Source organism: Amblyraja radiata, chromosome 30 (genome assembly GCF_010909765.2).
Source record: "Amblyraja radiata isolate CabotCenter1 chromosome 30, sAmbRad1.1.pri, whole genome shotgun sequence".
Lineage (NCBI taxonomy): Eukaryota > Metazoa > Chordata > Chondrichthyes > Rajiformes > Rajidae > Amblyraja > Amblyraja radiata.
Window position 1 is genome coordinate 20,392,413 of NC_045985.1, and position 16,618 is coordinate 20,409,030.

At 47.8% G+C, this 16,618-nt stretch overlaps 1 protein-coding gene across 1 annotated transcript in view; it reads left to right on the forward strand.

Moving 5' to 3' along the window:
* The first annotated feature begins 874 nt into the window (after positions 1 to 874).
* Positions 875 to 16,618, forward strand: part of LOC116990179 (major histocompatibility complex class I-related gene protein-like) — a 28,924-nt gene continuing 13,180 nt past the window's right edge. The window contains exons 1-3 of the mRNA XM_033047731.1: positions 875 to 1,135; positions 10,511 to 10,759; positions 13,210 to 13,479. Of these exons, the coding sequence (XP_032903622.1) occupies positions 1,060 to 1,135; positions 10,511 to 10,759; positions 13,210 to 13,479 (595 nt within the window). The 5' untranslated portion in view covers positions 875 to 1,059. The remainder of the gene's footprint in view (positions 1,136 to 10,510; positions 10,760 to 13,209; positions 13,480 to 16,618) is intronic.

A 16,618-nucleotide genomic window follows, 5' to 3' on the forward strand; every position in this document is an offset into this window, starting at 1 on the left:
ACGGGGAGTGAGAGGTCATTCAGGGCAGTGAGAGGGAGTGCATGGGCAGGGTAGGGAGTGCCTAGTGAATTGTAGAGTACTGGAGTACAGAGGGTGTGGGATAGTGGGGATTGGGGTGGAGGGGAGTGGGACGGAGGGGATTGAGGGGAGTGGGATTGAGGGGATGAAGGGGAGTGGGATGGAGGGGATTGAGGGGACGAAGGGGAGTGGGATTGAGGGGATGAAGGGGAGTGGGATGGAGGGGATTGAGGGGACGAAGGGGAGTGGGATTGAGGGGAGTGGGATGGAGGGGATTGAGGGGAGTGGGATGGAGGGGATGGAGGGGATTGGGATGGAGGGGATTGAGGGGAGTGGGATGGAGGGGAGTGGGATTGAGGGGAGTGGCAGGGTGAGGATGGCGGGGAGTGGGAAGGCAGGGAGTGAGATGGAGGGGTTGATGCTGTAAAAGAATGTGGGACATGGGAGTGGGGTGTGGGCAGTTGTGTAAAGGTGAGTGGGATAGAATGGGAGGGGAGTGGGATTGAAGGGGTGAGGAGTAGGGCGCACGGTGTGTGGGCAGAATGATTTCTCGGGTGTACGTGAGTGAGGGGGGGGTGGGAAGCTGGGACGAGGTGTCGAGCGGACAGAGACTGCCTGCGGTGGTCTGCTTGTCCGCGGGGTTGCCGTGAGGACACGGTGACAGCGTTAGTCACTGGGTGCTGCCTCCAGCTCGCCGCACATTGATGCAATCTGACCTGATCCACCCGCACTCTCTCTCGCTGGAAGCTTTTGGGCTCCGCGTTAACGTAGCTACACACAGCGTGAACGGCGGACGTGTATGCGTCTCCTCTACACCCCCCCCCCCCCCCCCCCCCACACCCACACCCACTACTACAGTCTCCGAGCGGGGGGTGGCGAGCACTGCAGGAATAATTGGTTCTCAGTCCGACTTTCTCCTGCTGTCTGCTTCCTGCTTTCTGTTGAGAACTCTGCTCATTATCCACCCAGCCCATTTTAATTCCGCCCTCAGTACTTCACGGAACAGCAGAGACGGTTCAGTCGGTGTGAGGAGCGGCCAAGATGGAAAGTTATAACGTACCTGTGTCAGTCCTGTTCGCCGTCTTGTCTCTCTGCTCTGTGTCGGGAGACCACGCAGGTAAGACAGTGGTTTGTGGCGGCGAATGTCATTTGGAAAACCCAAATTACTTTCTTCGGGAAAGTAACAGGAGCAACTCAGCGGGTCGGGCAGCACCCGTGGAGGGAAGTGGACAATCTTTGTCCCAGGGGAGGGGAATGGGCAACCAGAAGTCACAGGGTGAGAGGGGAAAGATTGAATAGGGCCCTGAGGGGCAACATTTTCACTCAGATGGTGCGTGGTGGGAACACGGAATGAGTTGCCAGGGGAAGTATGTAGGAAGAAACTGCAGATGCCGGTTTAAATGCTGGAGTAACTCAGCGGGACAGGCAGCATCGCTGGAGAGAAGGAACGGCTGACGTTTTGGGTCGAGACCCTTCTTCAGACTGCGGAGGTAGATGAGGCAGAATCAGTAACAGCATTTAAAACAGACATGGACAGGTGCGTGGGTAGGGTAGATAGGTGGAGAGGGATATGGATCAAATGCGGGCAAATGGGAATAGCTGAGATGGCTCATCTTGGTCGGCATGGATCAACGGATGAGTTGGGTCGAATGGTCTATTTCTGTACAGTATGATTCTAGGAAGGGTCCCAATCAGAAACGTTGCCTGTCCATTCTCTCTTTGTTTTTTTTAGACACCAGACGTGCGGGTTTGTAGGTCAATTGGTGGGATAACATAGAACTAGTGTAAACGGATGATCAATGGACAGTATCGACTCGATGGGCCGAATAGCCTGTTTCCATGCTGTATCTTTCAATTCAATTGAGAATATGAGGGATGAGGCTGTCTGCTGTTTGGTTGTTTGTTTGTTTGTCTTTTTGCACGAGCATTGCCACTTTTCATTTCACTGCACATCTCGTATGTGTATGTGACGAATACACTTGACTTGACTTGAGGAAGAAGGGGCTAGACTAGAGTGTAGGAAGGAACTGCAGATGCTGGTTTAAACCGAAGATAGACACAAAATGCTGGAGTAACTCAGCGGGACAGACAGCATCTCTGAATGGGTGATGTTTCGGGTGTGAAGATGGATTTTGACACAGAATGTCACCCATTCCTTCTCTCCAGAGATGCTGCCTGTCCCGCTGAGTTACTCCAGCATTTTGTGTCTATCTAAGGGGCTGGAGTGGGTGGTTCGGGCAGGTTTTGACCTTGCGTGTTGTGGCTGAGTATGGAGGGAGCTTTACACTGCGGCCCAGTGTCTGATGTGGGAGCGTAACATGGTCAGACGGGGACCGAGGGAGTGCTGCCCTGTCAGTGTGGGCTGTGCAATTTCGAGAGGTTGGTCAGTGGTCAGTTAAAAGGAAAGCCAACCTCATTACACAGGATCCCACCCATCCCCTGCACAAGTCCTTCCAACTTCTGCCATCAGGCCGCCGATATAAAGTCCCCCTATCCAAGAAAAACATCCACAAAAACTGATTCATACCCATTGCCATAAACAGTTTAAATAAAAAATGAACAAGGGACAAATTAACCCCGACGCACTGTCACTTTACACGTATCCACAACTTTTATCTTGTCTATATTTACAGTTTTTAATCTTTATACATGCTTTTAAGATCTATACACACTGTGTGTGCTTGCAGAAATCTGTGTTGTATGACTGCTTATCAGTACATTGTCCTGGTTGTATGTTGAGCCACGTCAAAGAAGATTTTCTGTTACGACAGACAATAACGTTTTCTGAATCTGAATCTGAATCTGAATCTGACAGAGATTCAGTGTTCAGTCAGTGTATCAGTGAGAGACCTAGACGCTGTCACTGGGATGAACTGGGCAAGCAGTGCTTTGCATGCACTGGGGGAAGGTCTCTATTCACACTGGGATGCAACGTACTAACAGTTTCATCACATCTCCCTGGGCACGGATGGTTCATTTTATCCATGATCCTGTCTGGGCCTAATTACCAATTTAATTTAACATAGTAGTATGACTGGTCATTTCTTGAATAGGGTGGATAGGGTGAGCTGTTTTAAATAACTGGGAGCCCACATCTCTGAGGATATGACCTGGACATCACACACCCGCAGCACTTGTAAGGCAAGGCAGCGCCTTTACCACCTCAGGCAATTGAGGAAATTCAGAGTGTCTCCGAGGATCCTCCAGTGCTTCTACTCAGCTCATCTTGTCCGGAAATATTACAATCTGGTTTGGGAATTGCTCTGCCCAGGACAAGAAGGCTCTGCAGAGAGTAGTGCGTTAGGCCGAACGCACTATGGGAACTTCACTCGCCCCCCTGCAGGAACTATACATCAGGAGGTGCAACTCCAGAACCAATAAAATCATGGGAGACCCCTTCCACCCCAGCAACGGACTGTTCCAGCTGCTACGGTCGGGCAAACGCCTCCGTTGCCATGCTGTGAGAACGGAGAGGTTGAGAAGGAGTTTCTTCCCAGAGGCCATTAGGACTGTAAACTCCTATCTCACAAGGGACTAACTTTACTGAACCACTCTACTGCTTTTTAAAATTGCTGTTTCTTTTCCTTGTTTTTCTTTTCCCTTTTTCCTTCCGCCCACAATATAAAAGAATATGTGATTCTGTTCTACTGTTTGTTTGTTTGTTTGTCTTTTCGCACAAAGTCCGCGAGCATTGCCACTTTTCATTTCACTGCACATCTCGTATGTGTATGTGACGAATAAACTTGACTTGACTTGAAAAGAGACACAAAAAGCTGGAGTAGCTCAGCGGGACTGTTAGCATCTCTGGAGAGAAGGAATGGGTGACGTTTCGGGTCAAGACCATTCTTAACCCTAACCCTAACCCATTTCTTAAAATGCTTCTTATAGAGTCAAAGAGCACATAAAAAAGGGCCTTCAGCCCAACTGGTCCATGCTAACCCAGATGTCCCATCTAAGTTAGCCCCACCTGCCCACATTTGGCCTATATCCCTCTAAACCTTTCCTATCATGATCACAGTGAATGGCCTTGCTGGCTCGACGGGGCGAATGGCCTCCTCCTGCACCTATTATCTATTGTCTATCTATGTATGTGTCTATGTGTGTTCAGGGAGATTGCTTTGTGCACTGCACCTGTGATGGTGCTTATGGTGAATGGAATATTTCCTGGCCTGTTATGAAATTTTAGCTTAGTTTAGTTTATTATAGTCACATGTACTGAGGTACAGTAAAAAGTTATGTTTGCATGCTATCCAATCAAAATAAAGAATATTACTTTGGGCGGCATGGCTTCGCAGCAGTAGACTTGCTTGCCTTACAGCGCCAGAGACCCGGGTTGGACCCTGAGTACGGGTGCTGCCTGTCAGGAGTTTGTACGTTCTCCCCGTGACCTGCGTGGGCTTACTCCGGGTGCTCTGGTTTCCTCCCACACTCCAAAGACGTATAGATTTGTGGGCCAATTGGCTTGGTAAAATTGTACATTTCCCTAGTATGTGTAGGGTAGTGTTAGTGCTTATCGGAATGGACTTATTGGGCCAAAGGGCCTGTTTCCGCCCTGTATCTCCGAATTAAACTAAACTAAACTACACATGGATATAATCAAATCATCCACAGTGCATAGTTAAGGACAGAGAACTCGAATTGGGGTGGAAGTGAAACCTGTTGATACAGATGGGCAGTGCGAACATTATTGTGAAATGCTGGCCCTTGCCAGACAGCTGGTTTCTCATCCTCTGTAAGGAAATGAAGTCAAGGTTTCATAAAAAGAAAAATGTGTATTGTGCAATTTCCATATATGTCCTCATTGTGTAGAGGAGGCCATTTGGCCCATCAAATCTTTACTAGCTACTCCAGCAATCTGTGTGAAATTAAAAAAAAATTCATGGACATTCATGGACATTTTAAATAAGCACGGTGAGTGCTGGATACACCGAAGAAAGGTTACAACCTAGGGCAGGGACCTACAAAGTGAAGGGTTGGGCTCTGGGGTGTGTTGTAGAGCAGAGGGGTCAATGAGTGTAGTCACATACTTTCTCAAAAGTGACTTCACAGGTAGATAAGGTGGTCAAGAGGACTTTTGGAACACTGGCCTTCATCAGTCAGGGTTTTGAGTACAGAGGTTGTGATGTTATGTTACAGCTGTACAAGGCACAAGGGCCGTATTATGTTCAGTTTTGCTCATCTTTTTGTGTGGAAAATGTTAGTTTATTTAGAGATAAGAGTATGGAAATGGGTCCTTCAGACCAAAGATTCTATAGCGGAGCAGGATAGGCTACTCCTGCGAAATGCAATGGGCTGACGTGTAGTACGCTATGGAGGGGATCATAGGCATTTTTCCACGCCCATTTTAGTAACCTGAGCCTACCTGACCCGACCCGACTCGCAGTGTAATCAATGTTGTGGGGCAACAGTTTGTGTGGGTTAGATTCATAAATCTGTCAGTTCATACTTCTTGTCAACAATAAAATTTGATTCTGGTAATTGTCTTTTTTAATGTTTTTTAAATCATTTATTTTTAAATGGCTCACAAGCAGTGTTTGAGTTGATTTTGTAGTAACCGGAACCGACCCGACTCGCAGGGTGATTGACATTGCGGGGGAACAGTTTTTGTGCGTGATATAGGGTTAGATTCATAATTCTGTTAGTTCATAATTCTGTTAATTCTTGTTAAAGAATAAAATGTTTATAAACACACATACATGAAAATTATATAAATGTATATAATCATATAACACACACAATTATATTTCTTCTGATCCAATAATGAACTTTATTTCAGACTAGACAAGGGACATTAAATAAGAAACATTGTAAATAAGAAACATTGTAAACCTCCCCGCAACTTCACACACACTAGGCCTTATCCCCCCCGGCACTCCCTCGCCTGCCCCCTCACTACAATGTCTCCCCCCCTCCTATGCCCCTCTCCCCTGGCCCCGCACTCCCTCTCCCCGCTGCCCCGGGCCCCGCACTCCCTCTCCCCGCTGCCCCGGGCCCCACACTCTCTCCCCGCTGCCCCGCTGCCCCGGGCCCCACACTCCTTCTCCCCGCTGCGGATCCAATCTTTGGCCGGAAGCAAGAGGGCGGAGCAAAATGGCGGAACAAGATGGCGGGGGCAGGTTGCTAAAATGGGTCATAAAATCACCCATGAATCCGCCCATGAGCGTACTACACGTTTGCGTGAGAGTAACCCATCTTGCTCTGCTATAAGATCTTTGCTTCAGACCACATTGAGTCCCCTGGCGCTATAAACCTGCTGCCGGCCCAGCTTGTACAGCTTCTTTAACAAGGGGTGTTAGTGATAGTGGGGCACAGAAAGAAAACAAGTGGAGGTGGGTTTTTAAGAAAGAACTGCAGATGCTGGAAAATCGAAGGTACACAAAAATGCTGGAGAAACTCAGCGGGTGCAGCAGCATCTATGGAGCGAAGGAAATAGGCAACGTTTCGGGCCGAAACCCTTCTTCAGACTGATGGGGGTAGAAGAAAGGAAAAAGGAGGAGGAGGAGCCCGAGGGCTGAGGAAGGGGAGGAGACAGCAAGGGCTAACAAAATTGGGAGAATTCAATGTTCATGCCCCCGGGATGCAGACTCCCCAAGCGGAATATGAGGTGTTGTTCCTCCAATTTCCGGTGTTGCTCACTCTGGCCATGGAGGAGACCCAGGACAGAGAGGTTGGATGGGGAATGGGAGGGGGAATTGAAGTGCTGAGCCACCGGGAGGTCAGGTAGGTTCTTGCGGACCAAGCGGAGGTGTTCGGCGAAACGATCGCCCAGCCTCCGCTTGGTCTCACCGATGTAGATCAGCTGACATCTAGAGCAGCGGATGCAATAGATGAGGTTGGAGGAGATGCAGGTGAACCTCTGTCACACCTGGAACGACTGCCTGGGTCCTTGAATGGAGTCGAGGGGGGGATGTAAAGGGACAAGTGTTGCATCTCTTGTGGTTGCAATGGAAAGTGCCCGGGGAGGGGGTCGTTTTCCGAGGGGAGGTGGGTGTTTATTCTGGGATGGTGATCTGGGATGGTATTCTGGGAAGGTTGGAGGGGCGCTCATTCTGCCAGAGGAGGTAGTTGATGCAGGAACAACAACATATAAAAGTCATTTGGATAGGAACGTTGGTGAGACCACATTTAGAGTATTGTGTTCAGTTCCGGGCACCATGTTATAGGAAAGATATTGTCAAGCTGGAAAGGGTTCAGAGCAGATTTACGAGGATGTTGCCAGGACTAGAGGGCCCGAGCTATAGGGAGTGGTTGAGTAGGCTGGGTCTCTATTCCTTGGAGGGCAGGAGGGTGAGGGGTGATCTTATAGAGGTGTACAAAATCATGAGAGGAATAGATCGGGTAGATGCACAGTCTCTTGCCCAGAGTAGGGGAATCGAGGACCAGAGGACTTAGGTTCGAGGTGAAGGGGAAAAGATTTAATAGGAAACTGAGGGGTAACCTTTTCACACAAAGGGTGGTGGGTGTATGGAACAAGCTGCCAGAGGCAGTTGAGGCTGGGACTATCCCAATATTTAAGAAACAGTTAGACAGGTACATGGATAGGACAGGTTTGTAGGAATATGGGCCAAGCGCAGGTAGGTGGGGCTAGTGCAGCTGGGACATGCTGGCCGGTGTGGGCAAGTTGGGCCGAAGGGCCTGTTTCCAAACTGTATCACTCAATGACAATGAAAGGTTTGATAGGATATGGGCCAAACGCGGGCAGGTGGGACTATTGTAAATGGGGAATCTTGGGCAGCATGGGCAGGCTGGGCTGATGGACCTGTTTCTGTGCTGAATGACTCTGAAAATGCAGGCAAATGGAACTAGCTTGTATGAGGCATCTTGGATTACATGGACAAGTTGGGCCGAAGGGCCTGTTTCCATGCTGAATGACTTGATGACTCTAAGTGGAGAGTATTCGCCATCTACACCTCAGAGTGCCTTGGAAAATCAGCCATCATTATTACAGACATCCCGCCCGATCAAACCTTTCATATCCTTCTCCTCCCTGCTCCCATCTGGCAGAAGGTACAGAAGTTTGAAAGCGCGCACCACCAGACTCAGGAACAGCTTCATCCCCTCTGTTATCAGGTTTCTGAGCGGTCCTTCCATAAGCTAGGGTACTGTCCGATTCACCATTACCACGTTGCATACGTTCAACTTTGTTCTTGGAACTGTTACACTTACAAGAGGGTCAAGAGTCAAGAGAGTTTTATTGTCACGTGTCCCAGGTAGGACAATGAAATTCTTGCTTGTCAATGCCAAGAACTAAAGATAGACCATTCTTGCCAACTTTTGCCCTATCAGGGAACCACCCTGCTTGAGGTCAGATGGTTAAGAAGGAACTGCAGTTGCTGGAAAATAGAAGGTAGAGAAAAGTGCTGGAGGAACTTAGCGGGTGCAGCAGCATCTATGGAGCGAAGGAAATAGGCAACGTTTCGGGCCAAAACCCTTCTTCAGACTCCCGCTGAAGTTCAACGTCTGAAGAAAGGTTTCGGCCCGAAACGTTGCCTATTTCCTTCGCTCCATAGATACTGCTGCACCCGCTGAGTTTCTCCAGCATTTTTGTCTACCTGAGGTTATATATTGCCAGCACTGATTTGTCCTGGTGTTTTCTTGCTTCCAGTCCCCCCCCCCCCCCCCCCCCCCACTCCACTTACAATCAGTCTAAAGAAAGGTCCCGATCCGAAACATCACCATCCATTTTCTCCAGAGATGCTCCATGATCTGCTGATTTACTCCAGCAATTTTCTGTCTATCTTTGGTATAAACCAGCATTTGCAGTTCATTTTTATTACATCAATGCCTTGCAGCGCCAGAGACTGACTACGGGTGCTGTCTGTACGGAGTTTGTACGTTCTCCCTGAAACTACGTGGGCTTTTTTCGGGTGCTTTGTCAGTTAACTGACTTTGGTAAAATTGAAAATTGTCCCTAGCATGTAGGATACTGCGAGTGTATGGGGCGATTGTTGGCCGGCACAGACACGGTGGGCCGAAGGGCCTGTTTCCTAAAAGGGCTATATCTCTAAAATGTAAAGCCTCAACCATATTTTCTGCATTTTCCCCTATGCTCTATCTATTGTACTCAACTTGAATTAATTTTATTTATGTATAGTATGTCTGGTCTGTTTGCATAGCATACAAAACAAAACTTGTTGCTGTACCTTGGTACACGGGACGATGATAAATCTATACCCTAACCTATTCCATCAGGCTCTGGAGGTTTAGTTTAGTTTAGAGATACAGCGTAGAAACAGGCCCTTCGGGGCACCGAGTCCGCACCGACCAGCGATTCCCCGCACATTAAGACTACCCTACATACATTAGGGATCATTTTATATTTATACCAAGCCAATTAACCTACAAACCTGTCCGTCTTTGGATTGTGGGAGGAAACCGAGGATATCGGAGAAAACCCACGCAGGTCACGGGGTGAACGTACAAATTCCGTACAGACAGGATCGAACCTGGGTCTCTGGCGCTGGTAAAAGCCCTGTCCCACGGTACGAGTTCATTCCAAGAGCTCTCCCGAATTTAAAAAAATTCAAACTCGCGGTAAGCACGGAGAATGAACGTAGCGGGTACGTCGGAGATCGGGGACGTCTCTTAGCGGCTCGTAACGCTAACGGCAGGTACTCGGGAATACTCGCTAACGACAGATAAGCACGGGTAGACTCGTGGACATTTTTCAACGTAGTGTTTTTCAACGTAGAGCCCCGAGTACCGACGAGTGGCCATTACAGTAAATCTCCGAGATCTAATCAGGGCAAACTCAGGAGAGCTCTTAGAAACATAGAAAATAGGTGCAGGAGTAGGCCATTCGAGCCTGCACCGCCATTCAATATGATCATGGCTGATCATCCAAATCAATATCCCATACCTGCCTTCTCTCCATACCCCCTGATCCCTTTAGCCACAAGGGCAACATCTAACTCCCTCTTAAATATAGCCAATGAACTGGCCTCAACTACCTTCTGTGGCAGAGAATTCCACAGATTCACCACACTCTGTGTAAAAAATGATTTTCTCATCTCGGTCCTAAAAGATTTCCCTCTTATTCTTAAACTGTGACCCCTTGTTCTGGACTTCCCCATCATCGGGAATAATCTTCCTGCATCTAGCCTGTCCAACCCCTTAATAATTTTGTAAGTTTTTATAAGATTCCTCCTCAATCTTCTAAATTCTAGCGAGTACAAGCCGAGTCTATCCAGTCTTTCTTCATATGAAAGTCCTGACATCCCAGGAATCAGTCTGGTGAACCTTCTCTGTATTCCCTCTATGGCAAGAATGTCTTTCCTTAGATTAGGAGAGCAAAACTGTACTTGGGACTGTACTTTCCTCAGATTAGGAGACCAAAGCTCTTGGAATGAACTCGCACCGTGGGACAGGGCTTTAAGGCAGTAGCTCTACCGCTATGCCACCGTGATGCCCTTGAGCTGATGGGTATTCTCTGGGCATTCGACCTTTTCGTTTGGTCTGTTTCTAACACTCTCCCCTTGTCTCCTTTGATCAGAATCCCACAGCTTGATATATTTCGCCACCTACTCCCTCAGTATTCCTGACCTGCCAGACTTCGCCAGGGTTGGGATGTTGGATGATCTGCAGATAGATTACTACGACAACTCCCTCGAAGAAGTGGTACCCAGGCAGCAGTGGATTGCGAACGGCTTCACGGCTGACTACTGGACACAGCAAAAGAAGATCGCAGACTTCATTCACACGATTGTGTCTAAACAATTGGGATCATTTGGCCATTTGCTTGGTATGTGTCTTTGTACCCCTCTCAGGCTCACAGTAAATTTCAACTTGCCAAAATATCCGCTATCAGATGGATCCGATGAAGCAGCAGAAATTCCGTCCCCTGCTTTGGAATATGGGAGGAAACCGGACGGAGGCACCCGGAGAAAAGCCGCGCGGCGTGGTCATAGTGAGCACGTACAAATTCCGTACAGTGTACCCGTTGCCCTCATTGTCAGGATCGAACCCGGGTCTCAAGGCAGCAATTCTACCGCTGCGCCACCGTGCCAACAACTTCGGTCTCAATGCGATCGCCCTGCTCTATATACACACTGATGCACACTACACCATCTCACACTGTGATCCCTTGCAGTATAAACTGATGCACACTACACCATCTCACACTGATTCCCCTGCACTGTACAAACTGATCCACAGTAATCCATCTCTCACTGTGATTCCCTTCTCCGCCCATGATGATGCACAGTACACTCTCTCTCACTATCGCCTGAACTATACACATACTGATGCACAGTACATCATCGCTCACTGTAACCCCTGCTCTATGCACACTGATGCACAGTAAACCATCTCACTGTGATCCCCTGCTTTGCCCATACTGATGCACAGTACACCATCTCTCACTATCCCCTACACTATATAAACTGATCCACAATACACCATCTCTCGCTATCCCCTGCATTATACACACAATGAATTAACACCGGGTGGCACCGTACGATGGCAGCCTCGCCAACAGTCTGTGTCATCCTTTTCTTCTTTTGTTGTTTTTAGTCTGTTGTTAAATGCATGTGTTAGTGTATCTTCAATTTTGTATTATGTTGGGGGGGGGGATGGGACTTCTAAAAATCTATTTCCTCGATGGAGATGCGACTTTTTCTGTATCGTAAATCCGTCCACACTGCGGCCTAACATCGTGCAGCTGACGGTCTCTTGGTTTGGGATCGACTTCGGGAGCTCAAACCGCCAAACCGCAGGAGCTTCACCCGCCCTGACGCGGGAGCTTCATCTCCGGCTGCGGGAGCTTCATCGCCCCGGCTGTGGATGGTTCGACTGCTCCGTAACCGCGAGAGAAAAGCAGGGAAGAAGATAATACGCTATTGCCTTCCATCCCATCACAGTGGGGGATGTTTATGTTGATTTTTATGTTGTTTTATGCTTTTTTTGTATGACTGTATGGCAAATCAAATTCTTTGCATGTTTTTACATACTTGGCGAATACATTAATTACAATTAGAATTACAATGATGCAATGCACACCATCTCACTGTAATCCCCTGCTCCATACACACCCTGATCCACAGTACACCATCTCACTGTAATCCCCTGCTCTATACACACCATGATCCACAGTACACCATCTCACAGTAATCCCCTGCTCTATACACACCCTGATCCACAGTACACCATCTCACAGTAATCCCCTGCTCTATACACACCCTGATCCACAGTACACCATCTCACTGTAATCCCCTGCTCTATACACACCCTGATCCACAGTACACCATCTCACTGTAATCCCCTGCTCTGCCCACAATGATGCACGGTGCACCCTCTCCTATTTAATCCCCTGCTCTGCACACAGTGATGTGAGTGCACACACAGCCCCTCTCCATGATCATTCCCCTGTGTACCCACTCATCCTGGCTGTACACATTTGCTCACCATGATCACAGATTGTTTGAGACACTATGTGCTGTACCACCACCAACGATACTGCATTCACTCCACCCTCAGTCCCTGCTCTAGCACCATTCCCTCACTACAGTCTGCTGCTCCCTGCATCTCATGGTCACACAGTGCATGTCGCATTTAGAAACATAGAAAATAGGTGCAGGAGTAGGCCATTCGGCCCTTCGAGCCTGCACCGCCATTCAATATGATCATGGCTGATCATCCAACTCAGTATCCTGTACCTGCCTTCTCTCCATACCACCTGATCCCTTTAGCCACAAGGGCCACATCTAACTCCCTCTTAAATATAGCCAATGAAGTGGCCTCAACTACCTTCTGTGGCAGAGAATTCCAGAGATTCACCACTGTCTGTGTGAAAAATGTTTTTCTCATCTCGGTCCTAAAAGACTTCCCCCTTATCCTTAAACTGTGACTCCTTGTTCTGGACTTCCCCAACATCGGGAACAATCTTCCTGCATCTAGCCTGTCCAACCCCTTAAGAACCCCTTCCGTGTTTGGTATGTGTAAATGATTATGTTGCACAGATCTGGAGTTTAAAGCCATCTTTAATTGTAACACATAGTATAGCGGTACAGCAGGTTGTTAGTTGTTAATTCATCACTACCACTTCCAAGACTACTTAATGTAGGAAGTGGGTGTTAATATAAAGCATCCAGTAAGGTGGGGTTAATGATGCTACTCTACTATGCTTGGTTCACATGCATTAACCAATCTACAGTAGGGAATGGCTTCTCATTCATGACAATTGATTCATTACAGGTATCACCTACTTCCAGGGGATTTGGGGCTGCACACAGTCTGAAAATATGATCCATCTGTTTGTAAAGTTTAGCATCCAAGACCTCGGTGGGATTGACTGTGATCTGGTCACAGTGAACTGTTCTGCCACTGGTATCCTTAAAATCTTGAACGATCCAAGCAACCTACAGATTTTCTTTAATAATGCTGCAGTTGAAGCAGTGAACAACAGCTGCATTCCAGACTTGCAGAAAGCTCTTCAGCTTGGTGAGGCAGCACTCGAGAGGAGAGGTAGGTAGGACTTCTCAGTACTTAAGCCCCTGTGTGTGACAGAGTGGGAGCTATGATCCGGGAAGGTGTGGGTGCTCCCTTTCCGGGACAGTGAGTGCGCTCCGATCTGGGGCAGCAATAGAGCGCCCATTTGGGGCAGTGAGGGAGCTCTGACCCAGGGAGGTGAGGGAGCTTCCACTCTGGGACTGTGAGGTGTCTCTTGACCCAGACAACAAGGGAGCTCCCATCGGCTTTATTTAATTCCCATTGGCTATATTTAAGAGGGAGTTAGATGTGGCCCTTGTGGCTAAAGGTATCAGGGGGTATGGAGAGAAGGCAGGTACAGGATACTGAGTTGGATGATCAGCCTTAATCATATTGAATGGTGGTGCAGGCTCGAAGGGCCGAATGGCATCTACTCCTGCACCTATTTTCTATGTTTCTATCCATGATGGTGAGGGACCACTGATCTGGGACGATTTCCCAATCGCGGATGGTGAGGGAACTTCTGATCAAGATCATCAGTGATAGGAGCAGAATTAGGCCATTCGGCCCATCAAGTCTACTCTGCCACTCAGTCATGGCTGTTCTATCTTTCCCTGCTAACCCCATTCTGCTGCCTTCTCCCCGTAACCTCTGACACCCGTTCTAGTTAAGAATCTATCTATCATTGGTAGACAAAAGTACTGGAGAAACTCAGCGGGTGCGGCAGCATCTATGGAGCGAAGGAAATAGGCAACGTTTTGGGCCGAAGCCCTTCTTCAGAATTCAGAACCCTTTCTCCCGAAACGTTGCCTATTTTCTTCGCTCCAGAGATGCTGCCGCAATCGCTGAGTTTCTCCAGCACTTTTGTCTACCTTCGATTTTCCAGCATTTGCAGTTCCTTCTTGAACATCTATCTATCACTGCCTTAAATATATCCACTGACTTTGTAGTGAGGGATCTCCTGGTCTGGACGGTAAATGATATCCTGATCCAGAATTGTCAGAGGCCTTCTGATCTGGGGCAATGAGGGATCTATGATCTAGGACGGTGAGAGATCTCCTTCCCTGGACAGTGAATGATAACCTGGTCCAGGATTGTAATGGTTCCTGATCTGGGTTGGTAAGGGATTTCTCACTGCTGATCAGGGGCAAAGAGGGAATTTTTGACCTGGGATGGCAAGTGATTTGCTGATCAATTGTGAGCAATTTTAGGCATGTGTTGGCTCTTGAAAGGGTCCAGAGGAGGTTTACAAAATTGATCCCAGGAGTGAGTGGGTTAATCTATGATGACCATTTGCTGGCACTGGGCCTGTACTCGCTGGAGTTTAGAAGAATGAGGAGGGACCTCATTGAAACATGCAGAACAGTGTAAGGCTTGGATAGAGTGGATGTTTCCACCAAAGATCTTTGGTTTCCACTGGTGGGAGAGTCTAGGGCTAGTCATCGCCTCGGAATTGAAGGATGTTCTTTTAGGAAGGAGATGAGGAGAAATATATTTAATCAGAGGGTGGTGAATCTGTGGAATTCTTTGCCACAGAAGGCTGTAGAGGCCACTTCAGTGGATTTAAAAAAAATGCAGAGATAGACAGTTTCTTGAATAGAATCATTGTGATCATGGCTGATCATCCACAATTAGTAACCCGTGCCTGCCTTCTCCCCATATCCCTTGATTCTGCTCGCCCCTAGAGCTCTATCTAACTCTCTTTTAAATTCATCAAGTGAATTGGCCTCCACTGCCTTCTGTGGCAGAGAATTCGACAAATTCATAACTCTCTGGGTGACAACGTTTTTTTCTCATCTCATTTTTAAATGGCCTCCCCTTTATTCTTAGACTGTGGCTCCTGGTTATGGACTCCCCCAACATTGGGAACATTTTTCCTGCACCTAGCTTGTCCAGTCCTTTTATAATTTTACTAGACTAAGTGGGACCCATTGGGTCCCGGCATCACACGGGAGGGCTGGACACCCAACACAATATTCCACCTCTCCACCAATTCCAATATTGCTGACCAATGGGGGGGGGGGGGGGCTTTCTGTTGCGCTAGTATGAGTGTTGGGGGCAGAAGGTACTGATTTCCAGAGGGCTAGTATGGAATTTGTGGGCCAAATAGATTATTGGGCTGGCAGTTCACTAACTCACGGCTCGTGGGCTGGCAGTGCAGTCACTCACGCCTGGTACGCTGGCAGTTCACTCAGTCACCCCACCTACCTTCACCCCCCCCCCACTCTGCTCCTTGCCATTCCCCTCCCACCCACACATTCAGTGCATCTCCAAACAACCTCCCCCCCCCCATGCACTCTTAGTGGCTATCCCGCAGAGCAGCCATTCCTGCCTATCAGGTTCCATTGTGATGAAGAACACACAGCATTAAAAGTGCAAAAAGGTTTTATTAAAGTTAAAAATGTGAATGACCCTTAAAATATAAGAACAATTTAAATTTTAAAGATGAGATTTATTAAGTTTTTACTTGTTGTGTCGTGTTGCATCTTGTTGTGTTCTGCTGCTCACTGCCTCTTGATGACTATTTCCTGTTGATATAAAGAGACAATTTTAAAATAGAGAAAGTCAGCGGTCAAATTTTAAGAAGGAAAATCTGAGAATATCTCAGAAGTCATCATTCAACGAAGCACGCTATTAATGACAACATTCTTGGGCGATGTTCCATCCTTCAGGAAACCTTTGACATTTCCCTTCATATTTCTGTTGAGCTAATATGTTGGGCCAAAGGTACTGGTTTCCAGAGGGCTAGTATGGAGCTTGTGGGCTGAATGGATTTTTGGGCTGGCAGCTCAGTCACTGAGGGCTGGCAGCTCAGTCACTGAGGCCTGTAATGGCAGGGACGGGGCACCAACATGCTTAGTGTTGCTGAAGACATCTGGAAGAGTTCTGTCAACAACTTCAAAGCATTCTCTCGTAATCATTGGACATTCATCCCAAACAATGACTTTCACTTGCCTTGCGAAATGTGCCGTCTTAGAGTTCTTCTCGATGTTGCACAATGTATCCTCGGTCACTTGGATGGGTATCTTGAATCGAGAATGAGTAGTTCTTCCACCATGCAGAAATGTAGCTGCTATCCTAGAGGATACTACAGCAATAGCCACATCACCTTGACCTCTAACATTTCCTGACATGATGTTGAAAAAGCAGCCGAAAGAAAATTTCAGTTGTTAAT